The 15,761-nt window shown below is 60.7% G+C and overlaps 1 protein-coding gene across 1 annotated transcript; it reads right to left on the bottom strand.

The window, feature by feature from the left end:
* Positions 1-8,898: 8,898 nt before the first annotated feature.
* LOC308194241 (maestro heat-like repeat-containing protein family member 2B) lies at positions 8,899-14,253 on the bottom strand. The gene is made up of 12 exons (XM_080589902.1): positions 13,862-14,253; positions 13,446-13,598; positions 12,679-12,833; positions 12,284-12,425; positions 11,882-12,078; positions 11,271-11,408; positions 10,985-11,096; positions 10,707-10,853; positions 10,216-10,398; positions 9,682-9,837; positions 9,190-9,577; positions 8,899-9,040 (listed from the first exon to the last, which is right to left on the bottom strand). Exons 1-11 carry the CDS (start codon positions 13,973-13,975, stop codon positions 9,221-9,223), a joined length of 1,854 nt encoding a protein of 617 aa, XP_080446028.1. The 5' UTR covers positions 13,976-14,253; the 3' UTR covers positions 8,899-9,040; positions 9,190-9,220.
* Between the last annotated feature and the right edge of the window lie 1,508 nt (positions 14,254-15,761).

Raw genomic sequence — 15,761 nt, 5'->3', positions numbered from 1 at the left:
AGGAAGCCTCACAGCTCCCCTGCTGCCCCCCTGCCTTCTCGGAGGGCTCCCCGACACCTCGTGGCACTCACACGCACACCACAGCCGCACCAGACCCCGCGCAACGCCTCACCTCTGTCACCCGGGAAGTATCTTGGACCTCCTGGTACTGCTGCAGGAGCCAGACGACCTGCTTCCACACCCGGTCCTGGTGCTGCGCATCATGGAGGACGACAGCCATCATAGCAGTCACTGCTCCGAAGATGGCCTGCTTGTCCTGCAGAGGGAAGAGACGAGATGCTCTGAGGGCTGTCTAGCACTCGGCGTCCCCCAGCACATGCCTGCCTTTGCACAGAGAGGGCTTTCCCTTTCCCTTCTGCCCCACAGAAGGGCTCTCTCCAGAGGACAGCAAGCATTCCCCTGCCAAAGGGCCCTGGGGCCCAAGCACTTGCCAGCTGGGAGCCCCCAGCCCCGGGCACGGCGTCAGCCCGCCCGCTCCCTCCCCTCACCCCTCTGCTCCCACCCAGGGGGCACGGGCAGCCCCAGCCAGGCACAGCCCCGCTGCTGCCCCAGCAGCGCTCACCTCCTCCTTCTTATGGCGGCCCAGCCAGTTTACCACAGCGTGGCAGAACAGGGAGTACACCTGCTCGCAGAGCTGCTTCTCCCCGATGCGAGGGAAGGGGCACTGCTCCCAGGCGTTGAAGTAAGCGTTGATCGCCCTCGACCACTGCTCCAGCACTGCACCAGAAGGAAGGAGCTCGTCAAAGTCTGCAACAGGCAGCGTGCCTGGCTCCCTCACCCACGCCTGCGTGGAGCAGTCCCTGGCTCACCAGGCGTCGGCTTGGGACTGCCAAGTGCTGCGCTCCCGGCATCTGAACTAAAATACGGTGCCCCTTCTCCCCTTCTGCACACCGCACCTCCTCCTCCTCCTCCTCCTCCTCCTCTTCCTCGCAGGCCTCTTCCCCTCCAGCACTTACCATTGCAGCCCCCGCCCTGCCCTTCCCAAAGTTTGCCCCCCAGCGCAGGACCACGCCGCGATCCGAGCGAGGCACCGAGGGCCTGCCCGGCCCCTTCCCCTCTACTCACCACTGCAGATGGTGCGCAGGATCCGGCTGCTCTCCACTTGTCTCAGCATGGCGTGCAGAGCAAGGAGCGTCATTTCGACGAAGGGGATGCACCGCAGGGCTGCAGAGAGAGGACAGGCAGAGGGACAGAGGGAGCCACGGTCAGCCAGAGCCAGAGCAGCACCGCGGGCAGGAGGGCTGGGGCTGCCGGGCTGGGGGACGTGTCAGAGGGACAGGGGAGGTCGCTGCGGGTTCAGTCCCCAGCAGCTTCCACCCTTGCAGCACTGGCATTGGGGTGGTGGGGCGGAAATCCCAGCTCCAGGCGAGGAGGTGCCACAACCCCACAGCCCTCCGGCCCAAAACAGCGTTCAGGGAGGGGCAGGGTCCCTGCTCCTGGCCGTCATGGACCATAACCCAGAGCACGAGGCCAAAGGGGCCATACCATAGCTGCTGGCCAGTTTGCTCAAGGTGGTGAGCACAAACTCCTGGCATGCTCCTCCCCTCATGGTCTTCAGGTGGCCCTGGAGCTCGGACATCACAAATCCAAAGTGGGAACGAGCCAGAGCCACCAGGACGTCACCAGCAGCTGCTGTCACATTGTTCATTGCACCCTGAAAAAGAGCCACAGGTGAAATGCTGCCCAGGAGAAAGGCTGAGGCACCAGGTCAGGCCCTGCTGGCCAGTGAGGACCACGGGGCTTCAGCTCATCGTTTTGCTGTCAGAGCCACTGGCGAGACGACCGCGTCTCCCCCACAGAACACCCCCGGGACAGCTGTGCCCGAGCTGGGACGCGTCCCCAGAGCCTCTGCGTTAAGCAGGAGTCGCGCGAGGCAGGAACTGGGGGACTGCACGGCCCAACTCCGGCCCTGGGAGGTGGCGCACACGTCGCCTGGCGTGGAGGAGCTCACCACGCTCTGCACAGTCTGGAGCAGGGCTGGATACGGCCTTTCCCCTAGCGGGATGCGCTCCCTGGGAGAGGGAGCAGCCACAGGGGCACTGGGGAAGTCCCCAGGCCTGAATCCCAGTGAACCATCTGTGCGCCACTCCATGTCACACCCACAGCTGGGGAGAGGCAGGCTGCTCCGTTCGCCCTTCTAGAGAACAAGCTCACCTGGGCTGCCTTCATGTCTCCAGACACCTCTGCGAGCACTCGGTTCACAACGCCGCTCTGCAGACGGGTATCATCTCCTTGCAAGACATGCTGGAGGCGGCGGTAAGTCTCCGCTCGGTCACCCTAGGGAGAGACCACGACACCACTTGCTTTGCCCTTATTCCCGGGCAGCTGCGAGCTGCTGCCCCTCACTCTAGAGTGAGAGCCCACAAGCAGCACCACCGCGTCCTGTCCCAGCTTGTGTCCAGCTACACAAAGGAGCCGAGGGAGCAGCAGCCCTGGGAACCGACCAAGCACCAGGCACCAGCCTGGGACCATGGTACAGGGCCAGGACAAGGATGGATGCTTGGGCAGCTCCAGGCTGAGCTGCTGCGGGAAAGGAGGCAGCGCAGCAGCGTCAGCCCAGCGTGACCGCAGGATCAGCCTTTGGGGACCGGGCACCAGCAGCAGGACAGAGGGGCCATCAGGCAAGACCCCTCGGTGGCACCCAGGGTGGAGGGGAGCCCTCAACCCCCCACGGCACAGCGGGATGTCCGCAGCTCACCTCTCTGTCTTGCAGCTTCTTTAACAAGGAATTCACGACGGTGGCAGAGATGGCAACAGTCTCAGACCCTGTCTCTCTGCCACCGTCCTCATGACGTGTAGGTCCAGTCCTGACCCCTACACAAGCAAAGGAAGCTGGAAGGAAACAACCAAACAGTTTGCGTCAGCTTGGCTGGCTGTGGGGATTCGCACCAGGTTGGGGCAGGCATCCTCCCAGCCTGGAGAGGAATCCTCCCCAGCACCAACAGCACAGGCTGGGGTCCCCATCTCTGGTCGTGCTGGGAACTCATAGGGATGCAGCCCCCGGCCTCCCCCTGCCCCTCACCAAAAAATCTTCTCAGCCTCCCCATCACAGCAGGATCACCCCAGAATCTCTCTCCAGGTCCTCCTCCTGTGGCCGCCGAGAAGCAATGGGCCACCTGCGCTCACCGCAGCAGCTATGAGGCACCCAGCCATTGTGACCTCCCTGAGGGCTGCCATGGATACGGGGACACATCACAGGGCAGGGCCGGAGGTGGCAGCACCCCCATGGCCCAAACCCACAGCATATCCCCACTCTCCATCGCTCCAGTTCGCTCCGGTCCTTGCGTGGTTTTCAGCAACGGCCTTCCGTGCGCTTCTCTGCCCAGCCCCGGTCCCATCTGGTTCCACTCTCCAGGGGCCCCAGGTCCCTGGAGAAGGGAGAGGACGAGTGGGTTAAAGCCACTGAAGCCACGTGGGAAGGAAGAAACCCAGCACGCCTGTGGCATGGGGAACCCCTAACCCCAGCTCCCAGGGAGAACCCCAAAGCTCCTGCCCAGGGCTTCCTGCTCACCTGGGTTGTTCTCTTCATGCCCGAGCAGCCCAGGAAGCCTCACAGCTCCCCTGCTGCCCCCCTGCCTTCTCGGAGGGCTCCCTGACACCTCGTGGCACTCACACGCACACCACAGCCGCACCAGACCCCGCGCAACGCCTCACCTCTGTCACCCGGGATGACACCAGGCACACGACCCATGGCTGGTCCACCAGCATCTCCTCCACCGACTCCGTCAGGAACTGGGGGGGAACACGACAGGAGGCAAATGTTGTCTCGCCCTTTGCCCGGGCCTTTCACGTTCACGTGCCCCAGGAGCTGTCGGGGCACAACTGCCCACAGCCTCACCCCCAGGGATGCTGTACCTTAAGCAGATAGCACTGCCACTCTTCAGAGTCCAGGGAGCCCTCTGTTTTTTCTGGAAAGCAAGAGGAAGCAAAATGCCTCGCTGTCACTTAAGCCAGCACCGGAGAAGAGTTCAGTGCTCTCCTTCCCTGGGAGCCAAAAACCCCAGAAGTCCCGGGCTTGAAAGGGCCTAAAATTGCCTGCACCAAAGCTCTTGCCAGGCTGCAGACCCGGGCTGGATCCCAGGGACATTGGCCAGAGCCACCGACTCAAGCCGGGGAAGGAAAGACTGATTGGGGCCGATCGCCGCTGCCCGACTGTGATCCCCGCACTACTCGAGCACCGTGCCCCAGCGTGCACAGCCGCACACATTTTCTCCTGACAGACCCAACACTTGCAGCCCATTTAGGGCCTCCTCCCAGGCTACTGCGCTGCCCAGCGTGGGACCGAGCTGCCCAGAACGGCTGCTGCAGACCTGCCCCAGGCACTCGGCCTTCCAGAGCCAGGGGCGCTGGTCCCACCCCTGTCCCAAGCACCGTCCCAGCAGGGGCAGGGGGACACTGCCCAGACCTGCCCTCCACGGGGCACATCGATGGCCCCCTGCAGTACAAGCACAAAAAAGCAATTTCTGCTGTTGGAGACTCCATGGGCTTGGTTTGCAGATGTGTCTGAGGGAAAAAAAAAAAATATATATATATATATATATATATAAGAAAAGGAGGCAATTGGCATCTCCTGGACTTGCTTCACTAGATTACCAGGGGTGGTGGGAGGTGCACCACTAGACCTTCTGTTCACAAACAGAGAAGGACTGGTGGGAGATGTGGTGGTTGGGAGCTGTCTTGGGCAGAGTGACCACGAAACGGTAGAGTTCTCTATCCTTGGCGATGTCAGGAGTGGGATCAGTAAAACTGCTATCTTGGACTGTCGGAGGGCAGACTTTGAGCTGTTCAGGACACTGGTTGGCAGAGTCCCTTGGGAGGCAGTCCTGAAGGGCAGAGGAGTCCAGGAAGGCTGGGCACTCTTCAAGAAGGAAATCTTAAAGGCTCAGGAGCAGACCGTCCCCACGTGCCCAAAGACGAGCCAGCATGGAAGAAGACCGGCCTAGCTGAACAGAGAGCTCAGGAAGAAAAAGAGGGTTTATGGCCTTTGGAAAAGAGGGTGGGCCACTCAGGAGGATGATAAGGCTGTTGCGAGGCTGTGCATGGGCAAAATTAGAAAGGCCAAAGCTCATCTGGATCTCAATCTGGCTACTGTTTTTATAAATACATGAACACAAAAAGGAGGACTAAGGAGAATCTCCATCCTCTACTGGATGCGGGGGGAAACCTAGTGACAAGAGACGAGGAGAAGGCTGAGGTGCTTAATGCCTTCTTTGCCTCAGTCTTTAGCGGCAAGGCCAGTTGTTCTCTTGGGTACCCAGCCCCCTGAGCCGGTGGAAGGGGATGGGGAGCAGAATGTGGCCCTCATAATCCACGAGGAAATGGTTGGCGACCTGCTACAGCACTTAGATGTATGGAAGTCAACGGGGCCAGAGAGGATCCACCCGAGGGTGCTGAGAGAACTAAGTGGTGGAAGTTCTGACCAAGCTGCTTTCCATCACTTATCAGCAGTCCTGGCTATCAGGGGAGGTCCCAGTCGACTGGCGGCTAGCAAATGTGATACCTATTTAGAAGAGGGGCCGGAGGGTGGACCTGGGAAACTATAGGCCTGTCAGTCTGACTTCGGTGCCAGGGAAGCTCATGGAGCAGATTATCTTGAGTGTTATCACGCGGCACTTGCAGGGCAACGAGGCGATCAGGCCCAGTCAGCATGGGTTTATGAAAGGCAGGTCCTGCTTGACAAACCTGATCTCCTTCTATGAAGAAGTGACGCGCTTAGTGGACGAGGGAAAGGCTGTGGAAGTGGTCTACCTTGACTTCAGTAAGGCTTTTGACACCATTTCCCACAGTATTCTCCTCAAGAAACTGGCTGCTCATGGCTTGGACTGGCGTACGCTTTGTTGGGTTAAAAACTGGCTGGATTGCTGGACCCAAAGAGTCGTGCTGAATGCAGTTAAATCCAGTTGGACGCCAGTCACTAGTGGAGTCCCCCAGGGCTGAGTACTAGGGCCAGTTCCCTTCAATATCTTTATCAATGATCTGGATGAGGGGATTGAGTGCACCCTCAGTAAGTTTGCAGGCGACACCAAGTTGGGTGCATGTGTTGATCTGCTCGAGGGTAGGAAGGCTCTGCAGGAGGATCTGAATAGGCTGAACCGATGGGCTGAGGCCAACCGTATGAAGTTCAACAAGGCCAAGTGCTGGGTCCTGCATTTGGGGCACAACAACCCCAAGCAGTGCTACAGGCTGGGAGATGAGAGGCTGGAACTGCCTGGCAGGGAAGGACCTGGCAGTATTGGTTGATAGTCGGTTGGATATAAGCCAGCAGTGTGCTCAGGTGGCCAAGAAGGCCAACAGCATCCTGGCTTGTATCAGAAACGGCGCGGCCAGCAGGACTAGGGAAGTGATTGTCCCCCTGTACTCGGCTTGGTGAGGCCACACCTGGAGTGCTGTGTTCAGGTTTGGGCCCCTCACTACAAGACGGACATCGAGGTGCTCGAGCGTGTCCAGAGAAGGGCAATGAAGCTGGTGAGGGGTGTGGAGAACAAGTCTTACGAGGAGCGGCTGAGGGAGCCGGAGTTGTTTAGCCTGGAGAAGAGGAGGCTCAAGGGCGACCTTATCGCTCTCTACAGATACCTTAAAGGAGGCTGTAGCGAGGTGGGGATTGCTCTGTTCTCCAAAAGGCCCAGTGACAGGACGAGGGGGAATGGGCTAAAGTTGCGCCAGGGGTGGTTTGGGTTGGATAGTAGGAAAAACTTCTTTACTGAAAGGGTTGGTAGGCATTGGAATGGGCTGCCCAGGGAAGTGGTTGAGTCACCATCCCTGGAGGTCTTTAAAAGACGTTTAGATGTGGAGCTTAGTGGTATGGTTTAGTGGAGGACTGGTTCGTGTTAGGTCAGAGGTTGGACTAGGTGATCTTGGAGGTCTCTTCCAACCTAGATGATTCTGTGACTGTGTGATTAAATTTTGCTTGCTTTGACAAGCCAACGGAACTAACTGCTGAGCCACCTGTGCTATCTATCACTGGGCTGGCAGCACTCAGACCACGGGGAACCTCAACTTTGGGTGTCAGACTCGTTTCTTCTGGTGAAGAATGGCAAAGCTGAGGCAGAAACGGCCATCTAACAGCCCTAACGACCACATAACGACTGTAACGGCCACCTAACAGCCATGGAACGGTCTCCTCAGCAAGGGCGCTGAGGGGCTGCCTCACGCCCGCCAGGCGGCGCTGTGGTAACGGCAGCCGCGCGGCGAGGCCCGGCCCCTGTGCCCGGTTCCCGGCCCCAATTCCCGGCCCCTGTTCCCGGTTCCCGGCCCCTGTTCCCGGTTCCCGGCCCCAATTCCCGGCCCCTGTTCCTGGTTCCCAGCCCCTGTTCCCGGTTCCCGGCCCCAATTTCCGGCCCCTGTTCCTGGTTCCCGGCCCCTGTTCCCGGTTCCCGGCCCCAATTCCCGGCCCCTGTTCCCGGTTCCCGGCCCCTGTTCCCGGTTCCCGGCCCCAATTCCCGGCCCCTGTTCCCGGTTCCCGGCCCCCTCCAGTCGCGTTGGAGCCAGCCCGGGCGTAGGCAGGGCTGTAAATGCGTCTCTGTCACGACGGTCGGTCTTCATCTTCGTGCTGTGCTCACATGTTGTGTGAACGCTGACCGGCTGTGTTGTGCGTGTAATTACCTGTCTGCAGGTAATTACAGCCGGTGCTTGTCCCAAAAGCCTGGGCAACTCGATCGCTGTTCTAACTGAAATGTTAATGCCAGACGCCCTATAGTTGTGCACTGTATACATAGTAACTAATACAGTCTGGCCTGGCTGAGGGCTTGGCCCCAAAGCAGCCGGTGGGTTCAGTTTCTGAGCCTGAGTACACTGGCTCTGGGCTCGATTCCGAGATCCCAAAACGTGCTGCTTACTCTCCATTTCTGAGCCCCCAGGCTGGACAGATGAGCCTGGCTGGGCCCACAAAACACAGCAGGTGGTCTCCCTTTTCAAGCCGCCCACAGCTGCCCAACGAGCCTCCTATAAAGGCTGGAAACCACAGGACTGCCTGCATTGCTGAGCCTGAAAACCAGCCAAACAAGGCTCATTTTGAGCCCCCCAAAGACAGATGATGACTCCATCTTCACATAGGGCCCCAAAGCTAGTGCACAAAGACTGGCGTTGAGCCCCAACGTGCAACATTTCACCTCTGTTTTCGTGCCCCAGCCCAGTTTCCCCAGCTGTGATCCCAGCCGCCATCAGCAGCCCCCCCGTTTTGCTTTCTTTCTGCCCCAGGCCGTGTTTGTGTAGTCCGTAGGTTCGTGCCCGCGCCAACAAGCACACAGAGTCAGAATCCACATGAAGGTCGTTTAATTAAATAATTAATTATATAACTCTGCAGAGTCGGGTGCTTGGCGATCTTTCTCAAAGCAAGCACACCTCTGACTCGAATCACCGTAATTTATACACAGCAAACTTGTGAAAACTCTCTCTTTGGTTACTTTTGATTGGCTGTCATAGCTCACCTAACTTATCTCTACTGAGTGTGCTCATTACAAAGGAACAGTGGTGGAGGGGAGGACACCAAATCCCACATCAGCATACATTAGCATTTTGATGGGCGTGATTTTTAATATGTTAATGACCCTTAATGAGCAAAAGGTAACTATAGTTGGAAAACCAGTCTGGAGCTGGTTTTCTCCTTCTTCTTTTTAACCTTTTATCCCTTATCTTCCTTGCTTCTGCTAGCTCAAGGCTACCTGTCTCTTTCCTTCAGCTAAAAGACTACATAAGCTGCAGGCCTCCCAATTTTTTCAAGGTTTTCTTGTTTTTTCCCAGCTTTGGGACTACATTTGGACATGGATGGGGGGATCGGAGCACTGGTGCTTTGGCCCTGACCCTCCCCATCCCACCAGTGCTGAGAGGTTTGCAGGCAGCGCTGCCTGGCCCCAGCTCCCACCAATGCCACCCTGGGAAGGACCCAGTCCACAGCCGCTGTGCTCTCTGGATTTTTATTCTGTGGGTGCTCAGGCCTCTGCAAGCTCGGGGACGTCTTCTGTGTGCCCCGAGAGATCTTCTGCATGCTCTGGGATGTCTTCAGCATGCTTTGGGCTGCCTTCTTTGTGCTCCGGGCTGGCTTCTGTAGCGTGGGGAAGAAGAGGCAGTGTCAAGATACGGCCCCTGGCCGTGCCCTCCTGGGCACCGTAGGGAAGGCGGCTGGGGCAGCGCTTGGCGGCCCCTGGGCCGCCCCGGTGGGAGCGGAGCAGAGAGCTCCGTCCCGGCTCTCACCAAGGACGTGGAGAGTGGCATCTGTGGACCGCTACTCCAGTGGTGGCTTCTGCTGGCGCTTCAGTGTCTTCAGCAGCTCGGGAGCATGTGTCTCCTGGGGGAGAGCAGGGAGGTGTGAATTCTGCTTGGGCCGGAGAGGCCTCGCTGCCGAGCCCTCAGACTCCCGGGGAGCATGCGGCGGGACGGACGGACGCGTCACGCCATGCTCCCCGCTCGGTGCCGGGCCCCGTGGCCCCAGCGTCGCCCCGGGACAGGGCTCACTCACCAGGTAAGAGCAGACCTCGCTCTGCAGCTGTGCTCCACTGCGCCCGATGGCATTCTTGACGACTACCTGCAGCCCCTTTGGCTCGACGAAAGGAGCGCAGACATAGAGGGCTGTCCTGCAAACCTGGAAAAGAGCATTGTGCTCGGTCGTTCCTTCTCCCTTGCCAGGGAGGCAGCTCCTCAGGGAGCCTTTCTGTGGGTTGGCAAATAAGCTCAGGGGGTTCTTACGCTGGATACTGCACAGCTGGGGTCCTGGAGGTGCAGGAAGAGGCTTCCCAATATCTGCTCCACTTCTCCGCTGAAGAACGTGGTGAGATTGTCCTTGGCGCCAGCAGCCAGGGCCGTGTAGAGACTGAAGGCCGCAAAACGAAGGTCCTCTTGCTTCTGCAACCCAGAAAGCCATCTGTGAGCTGGGTCACGAAGGCATCGTCTCCCAGCCTCTCTGCAACAACGAAGCATCAGGGACTGACAACTGAGGGCGAGCGAGCACAGCGCTGTTGGCAGTGGCGCTTTGGAAACCAGCTCCAGAACGAGGTCACCTCATCCCGGCCCCGTCCCTGCCATGTGGAAGGTCCCTTCCTCGTCCCACCCCTAAGAAATGGCACCTGAGTGCCGGGGCGCTCGGTGCGTCCCACCCGCAGGAGAGAGAGAGAGAGGGGCCACGGCAGCTGGTTGCCTGGAGGAGCACCTCCACGCAGCACGGGCAGGCCCCTGCCCACCCCACGCCCCTCGGACAAGTGGGAGAAAAGTAGGTTCACTCACGGCATCAAGGAACTTCCTGGTGGAGCGGGCGATGCGTCTGAAGGCCCCGCCCAAGCCCTTCGCCGTCTGCTTTGCAAGTATTTCTGCCAGGGCCAACATGCTCTCCGCAGCCACCTCTGGATGGTCCACGTTCCTCATTTCACGCTCCAGTGCTGCCACGATGCTCCTCTTGTGCTTTTGAACCTGCAACGCCAAAGATGCGCACAAGCTGCTCGCGGCTCCTGCCTGCAATGCCCACCCTTTCTCCCCACGTCTGTTCGGCAAGGGGGTGCGGCTGCGGCACAACCCCGTGACGAACGGCACTCGCACGGTTCCCCGCTGCCACCGTGCTGAGCTTGGAGAGCAGCCTGGCCGTTGGGAAGCCCCCATCTGCCCGTGCTGCTCTGCCCCAGGCTCCCGAACTGCCCCGCGGCTCTGCTTGGCTCTCACTCAGCCTCTGCCCGGCTCTCTGCTGGGGGGCTGCAGCCAGAGCAGAGGAAAGTGCGCCTCACCTTCTTGGGCAAGCCACTGACAGCACTGCCCAGGCCTCTCGCTGCCATGTGCTGCACAGCACAGCTCGGATGCTGCAGCTTCTCCAGGAAGAGCCGTACCAGGGGCTTCAGGAGATCCTTCCCCTCAGCTGGCGGGTCCTTCATCAGCTACAAGACAGCCAAAGGTCTGTTAGTGCTGGCATGGGACCTCGGCTGGTCTCTTCCATAAAGAGACACCCCAAGCAGCAGTTTCTTCCGAAAAGCCCTCTGAGCCCACCCCGCCCCACGCGCCGCCTCACCTCAGCGAAGAAAGCCAGCGCCGTGACCTGCAGGTTTGGCAAGGGGGAGTGCAGCCACGGCAGGAAGGTCTGTATGAGCGCACGCGAGACGAGCCGGGCACGGAGCAGCACACTGCACACAGAGCACAAGCAGGTGACGTGGTCAGGTGGGAAGGCCATGGGCCGCAGCCTGAAACGTCCCCTGCTGCGACGCAGGCGCTGCCCTGCCTCCCAGGAGAGCTCCCCAGGCACACGGGAAGGGTCCTGCGGCTGCTTCCCGGGGCACAGCCACCCGCTGGGCTCTCACCTGGTCAGCAGCTGCACGCTGTTGCAGTGCCACTGAGGCAAGTCCAGGGATGGCCACACTCCGTGACTGAAGAGCACCTGCTGCCACCTCTCGTCCAGGCATCTTCTCAGCACTTGCTCCAGAGCATCACAGTAGAGTCTGGCGAAAGAAAACCCACAGAAATCTCACATCGTGGCACCGGAGGGGAAGTTTTGTCTTGGCTCTGCCGAAACGCCCCGGTCCCAGCGCCCCGAGCTGCCCCACGCCTGGGGTCTCCCCTGTCCCGAGAGCTGCCAGCCCTGCGCAGGGTTTGACGCCCGGTCTCTCCTGGATCGGTCCAGAGAGAGGAAGGACACGCTGTAATCGGGGACGCAGAGGAGACAGGCCGAGAGCAGCCGTCGGTCCCGTCCCGTCTGGGAACATCCCCTGGGGACATCCTGGGAACGATCCCGTCTGGGATCCTTCTCCAGCAGAGGACAGAAGTCAAACGAGCCCCGGCGACCCGTTTCCACACCTGGGAAACAGGGCAGGCTTGGGAAACAGGGCAGCCCTTTGGCTCCCTCAGCACCACGAACAAACGTGCCTGGCTGGGGAACTGAAGCCCCCCGTTCCCTGCCCCTGCTGCTCCTTACCCGCACAACTGCTCCTCTTGTCCCATGTCCTTGAAGAGGAGGAGTCCTCTTGGAGGACTCAGAGGGGGAAACAGCAACTCTACCCCCAGTTCGTTGCTGACCCACTGCAGGAGGACTGGAAGGAGGTGAGGAAGCAGGTCCCGGACTGCCTCCGCGGTCAGCAGAGCAGACACCACCTCAGAGATCGCACAGAGGAGCTGCAGGGAAATGTGACCCACAAGAACCTGTTAAACACCGCCTTTCCCACCAGCCCGCTGGTGCCCCTGTCCCCCTGGGGGACTCTTCCTGCCGGCAGGTCTCACACCTGGGACAGCCTCGGATGACCCCCAACTCCCTCACCCTGATGAGCTAAGTTAGAAAGCAGGTGGGAAGCTGCAGAAATGCTTCTGCCGACGAACATACCTTGAGACGATGCAGCTCTTGATCAGCATCGTTGCACAAAGGTCTGCTTTTAGGTGCCTTGTCCAGCCTCTCTGCTAAGTGCCTCAGGACCTGAGGCCCGAGGTCGCTGCTGCCCAGGCTCCTCCAGAGCTGCACCATGTCTCTGCAAGCAACCAGACGTTCACCCGTGAGCCCCGTCCTCTGGCAGCCCTGGTGCCCTCCCCAGAGGCCAAACGCTCTCCTTGCCAGCAGCGGGGCATACGATGCCTGCTTCCCCAGAGGCACGAGCGCACGATCTCGCAGAGCCCAGGCTTCTGGGGGAGGAATGGGACCTGCTGCTTCCCTGGATCTGCCTACCGCAGGCAAGCCTGGGGTTGCTGTTTGGCCACAGCGGGGCAAGGGGGGAGCGCACATACCTCTCTGAGGGCAGTTCTGTCTGGAGGAGGCTGTCCACCACAGGCTGGGGGTGGAAGCCGGCCAGGAGACGGGCTGCCTGGAAGAGCAGGTCCCTGAGGGTGCCCTGCTGCATGGTGTACATGGCCTTCCACAGGATGTTCACGACTTCAGGCACCTGCAAGGCAAGGGGCGAGATGGCACACCTCAGCGTATCCTTTGCCTGTGCAGGACCCCAGCACGGTCACTCGGCGCCTGAGCAACGCCTGCCGCCTTGGCACGCTGACAAGCCCTCGTCCCTGAGCCCTGCCTCACGGCTGGGGGCGCGTGTGCTCTCGGCGCTGACGCACACCAACGTGCACACGCGCACACCCCGCTCCGTCGCTGCGTGTGCCTGGGGCCGGCGGTGGCAGCAGCTGAGCGATTTGAGCACACCGAAGGCCTGGGCACGTTTTATGCCCAACAGCCTGGATAATCGCCGGCGCACGGCTGCAGCGATGGGAGATCGCAACCCAGCAGGCTCCGACACCTTGCAGGCAGTGGGGAGGAACGGGAAGGTTGGTGTGTCCCAGCGGTAACTGCCTCGCCCGGGGCAAGGACCTGCGCCGACGGGAGACTTGAGAGTGCAGTGCCTGAGTCCTTGTCAGAGGACCGCACAGAGCAGAACGTGTCAAGCAGCAGCGGTCCCCTCAGCTCCACGCTCAGGCTGCATTTCTTCAGCCCACACGAGGTGCAGCACAACAGCCAACAGAGAGAAGTCAAGGCCGAGGGGAACAAGGGTCTCCCTTACCTCTGGACGTATTTCCTTTCCGCACGCTTCCAGGAATACGATCATCCAGTCGCCAGCTGCCTGTGCACGCTCCTCGTTAGCGCATTCGAAGGTCTTCATGATGGCGTCCATGAAGCTCCTGGCCTGTCCCTGGGGGAAGTACTGGCAAACCCCCTGGAGAGACAGGAGAGACACTGTCACAGCTCTGCTCCGGCTCTTTAGAACAGAAAGGAAACTCCAGGGGCCTCTGAGCTCAGCAGCTCGCTGGTCACTGAGAGGGCACTCAGGGCACACTCCTCTGTGCATACGCTGCTTTTTTGTACTTCCTGCAGCGGAGGGGTTTAGAACCATCTCCTCTCGTCTTGTTTCCCTGCGTGCGAAACGCACCTCCTGACAAATGCACTGGGGCCCCCACCTCACTCTCTGGAGCCAGTTACCTTCGCTATTTTGGCAGGGTCCTCACACAGAGACCCGTCCTCCGTGCTCTTCAGCCTCTCACACAGCTCCTTGCAGTCAGGCACTTGGAGCACCGCTCTCCTGGCCTTCGTCATGCCACATGCTGTGAGAGAAGGGAGTCCTGGTTAGGGGAACTGAATCTCTGGCGCCAGACGTGGATAGAGGAGGCTGGGGAGCAAAGGCCAGGGCCCTCCCAACCCTCCCGTGGCAGGATGCCACCAGCCCGGCTCCGTGGCTGACACATCCCGGGCCGCACAGAGCCCTCCTTCCCCTGGAGCTGTTTTGGGGCTGTGGGGTCCCAGCAGCCGCAGGCCTCTGCTCCCAGCTGCTGCGTCCCCAGGTCCTGCACCGGGCACCAGCGTCTCTGGGAGGGAGCAAACCTCCCCGCAAATTCCTCAGCGCAGACGCTGCTCACTGAGGAGGGGGCAGGAGCTCGCTTCCAACCGATTTCTTAGTGGGAACGGTGATTGTGCAGGGCCACAGAGCGCCCCGTCCACTCCCCTCATTCGTCGCGACAGTGTTTCTTGACTGGCTGGGAAGGGACGTAAACAAAAGCCCTCGCTGGGCAGGGAAGGAAGAGAAGATGGGGCTGATGGGGGCCAGGAAGAACCCGCTTTCCTCACCTTGGATCCGGAGGAGGCAGCTGAGGCAGGCCCCTGCCCTCTGCCGGGACGTGGCCTGGGAGTCGCTCAGCAGAGGCCCCAGCACACCGACCAAGGAGCCAAACTGCGAGCAGGTGCGTTCCCTCTGCGGGGGCGAGAGGCAGGAGGAAGCTCGCAGGCAGCCCAGTGCCTGCTCGCCTCCACAGGCCATGGCCAGGCGTCGGGGCCGTGGCCAGCAAGGAGAGGTGACGGGGCACGCGGGGCTGCCTACTCACCGAACACTTGAAGAGCTCTTCGTAAGTGCCCAGCAGCTGGGCGCAGACCTGCAGGGCCCTCTCTCGCTCCCATGCTTTCGTTGACGTGAGGTGGCGCAGCAAGATCTGGGGTGGAGCACATGCGTCTCGTGACGGGTGTCCTTCTCTCCCCAGCACCCCTCTCTGCCTCCCTCCTCTTCTGGCCCCTTCCCGCAGGGCCTGCCCTGCGGCTCCGCGTGGCCCCAGCCCCGCCGAGCACCGGCACTGCCACCCCCCTGCCCCGCTCGCTCCACGCACCCCTGCCCTCACCCAGGAGCCGTTTCCCCACCGGCATCTCCCTGTGCCAGCCTGGCACTTGGGAGCCTGGCTCTTGGCTTTGCCTCCCGCAGGGCCCGTTCCTTTGCCTGCCCTGGCACTGCGGCAGGGAACGGATCCTCCTCTGGGCATCCCCTAAGGCCCCAACTCTGCCCCACTGCCTCATGGATACTCACGGAGACCACGTCCGCGAAGGCGCTGGAGGTCCCTTCTGCTTTGAGAAGGGCTGACACAAGCTGGCCCAGAGCTTCCTCACACGATGCCTGCAGAGACTGAAAACGGGAAAGGAGGAGTGAGGCTGAGCACCGCGGCAGCTGCCAGGGCACAGGGAGCGCTGAGGTGTGCAGGGAAGGGCTGGCAGGTACCTGCAGCTCTGTCTCCTCAGGAGGGCACGACAGGACTCTCCAGCAGCACACAGCCACCTGGGAGCACCTGTTCTCCCAGTCCATGCAAGGCTTCAGCGTGCTGGATGGAGAAAAAAAGGAGAAAACAGTGAGGGGGTTTACCAGCAATCTCCAGAGTGGCCCAAACGCCGACTGGGTTTGAGCCCCAGACCCGGCCCCCCCAGCCCGTGCTGGTGAGCTCCAGCTCCGGCAGTTCCTGGCAGCTCCCTGGCAGCGGCCAAGCAGTCACCCCCAGGGGCAAGGAGACCCCCCCCAGGTGCCCGTTCCTTGCCCTTCCCGTCCCCTGGAGAGCCAGGGCCTTTCTGC

This window comes from Anser brachyrhynchus (genome assembly GCF_964034855.1).
Source record: "Anser brachyrhynchus genome assembly, chromosome: 4".
Taxonomy (NCBI): domain Eukaryota; kingdom Metazoa; phylum Chordata; class Aves; order Anseriformes; family Anatidae; genus Anser; species Anser brachyrhynchus.
The sequence above is the reverse complement of the archived record's forward strand: the minus strand, read 5'-3'. Positions and strand labels throughout refer to the sequence as shown.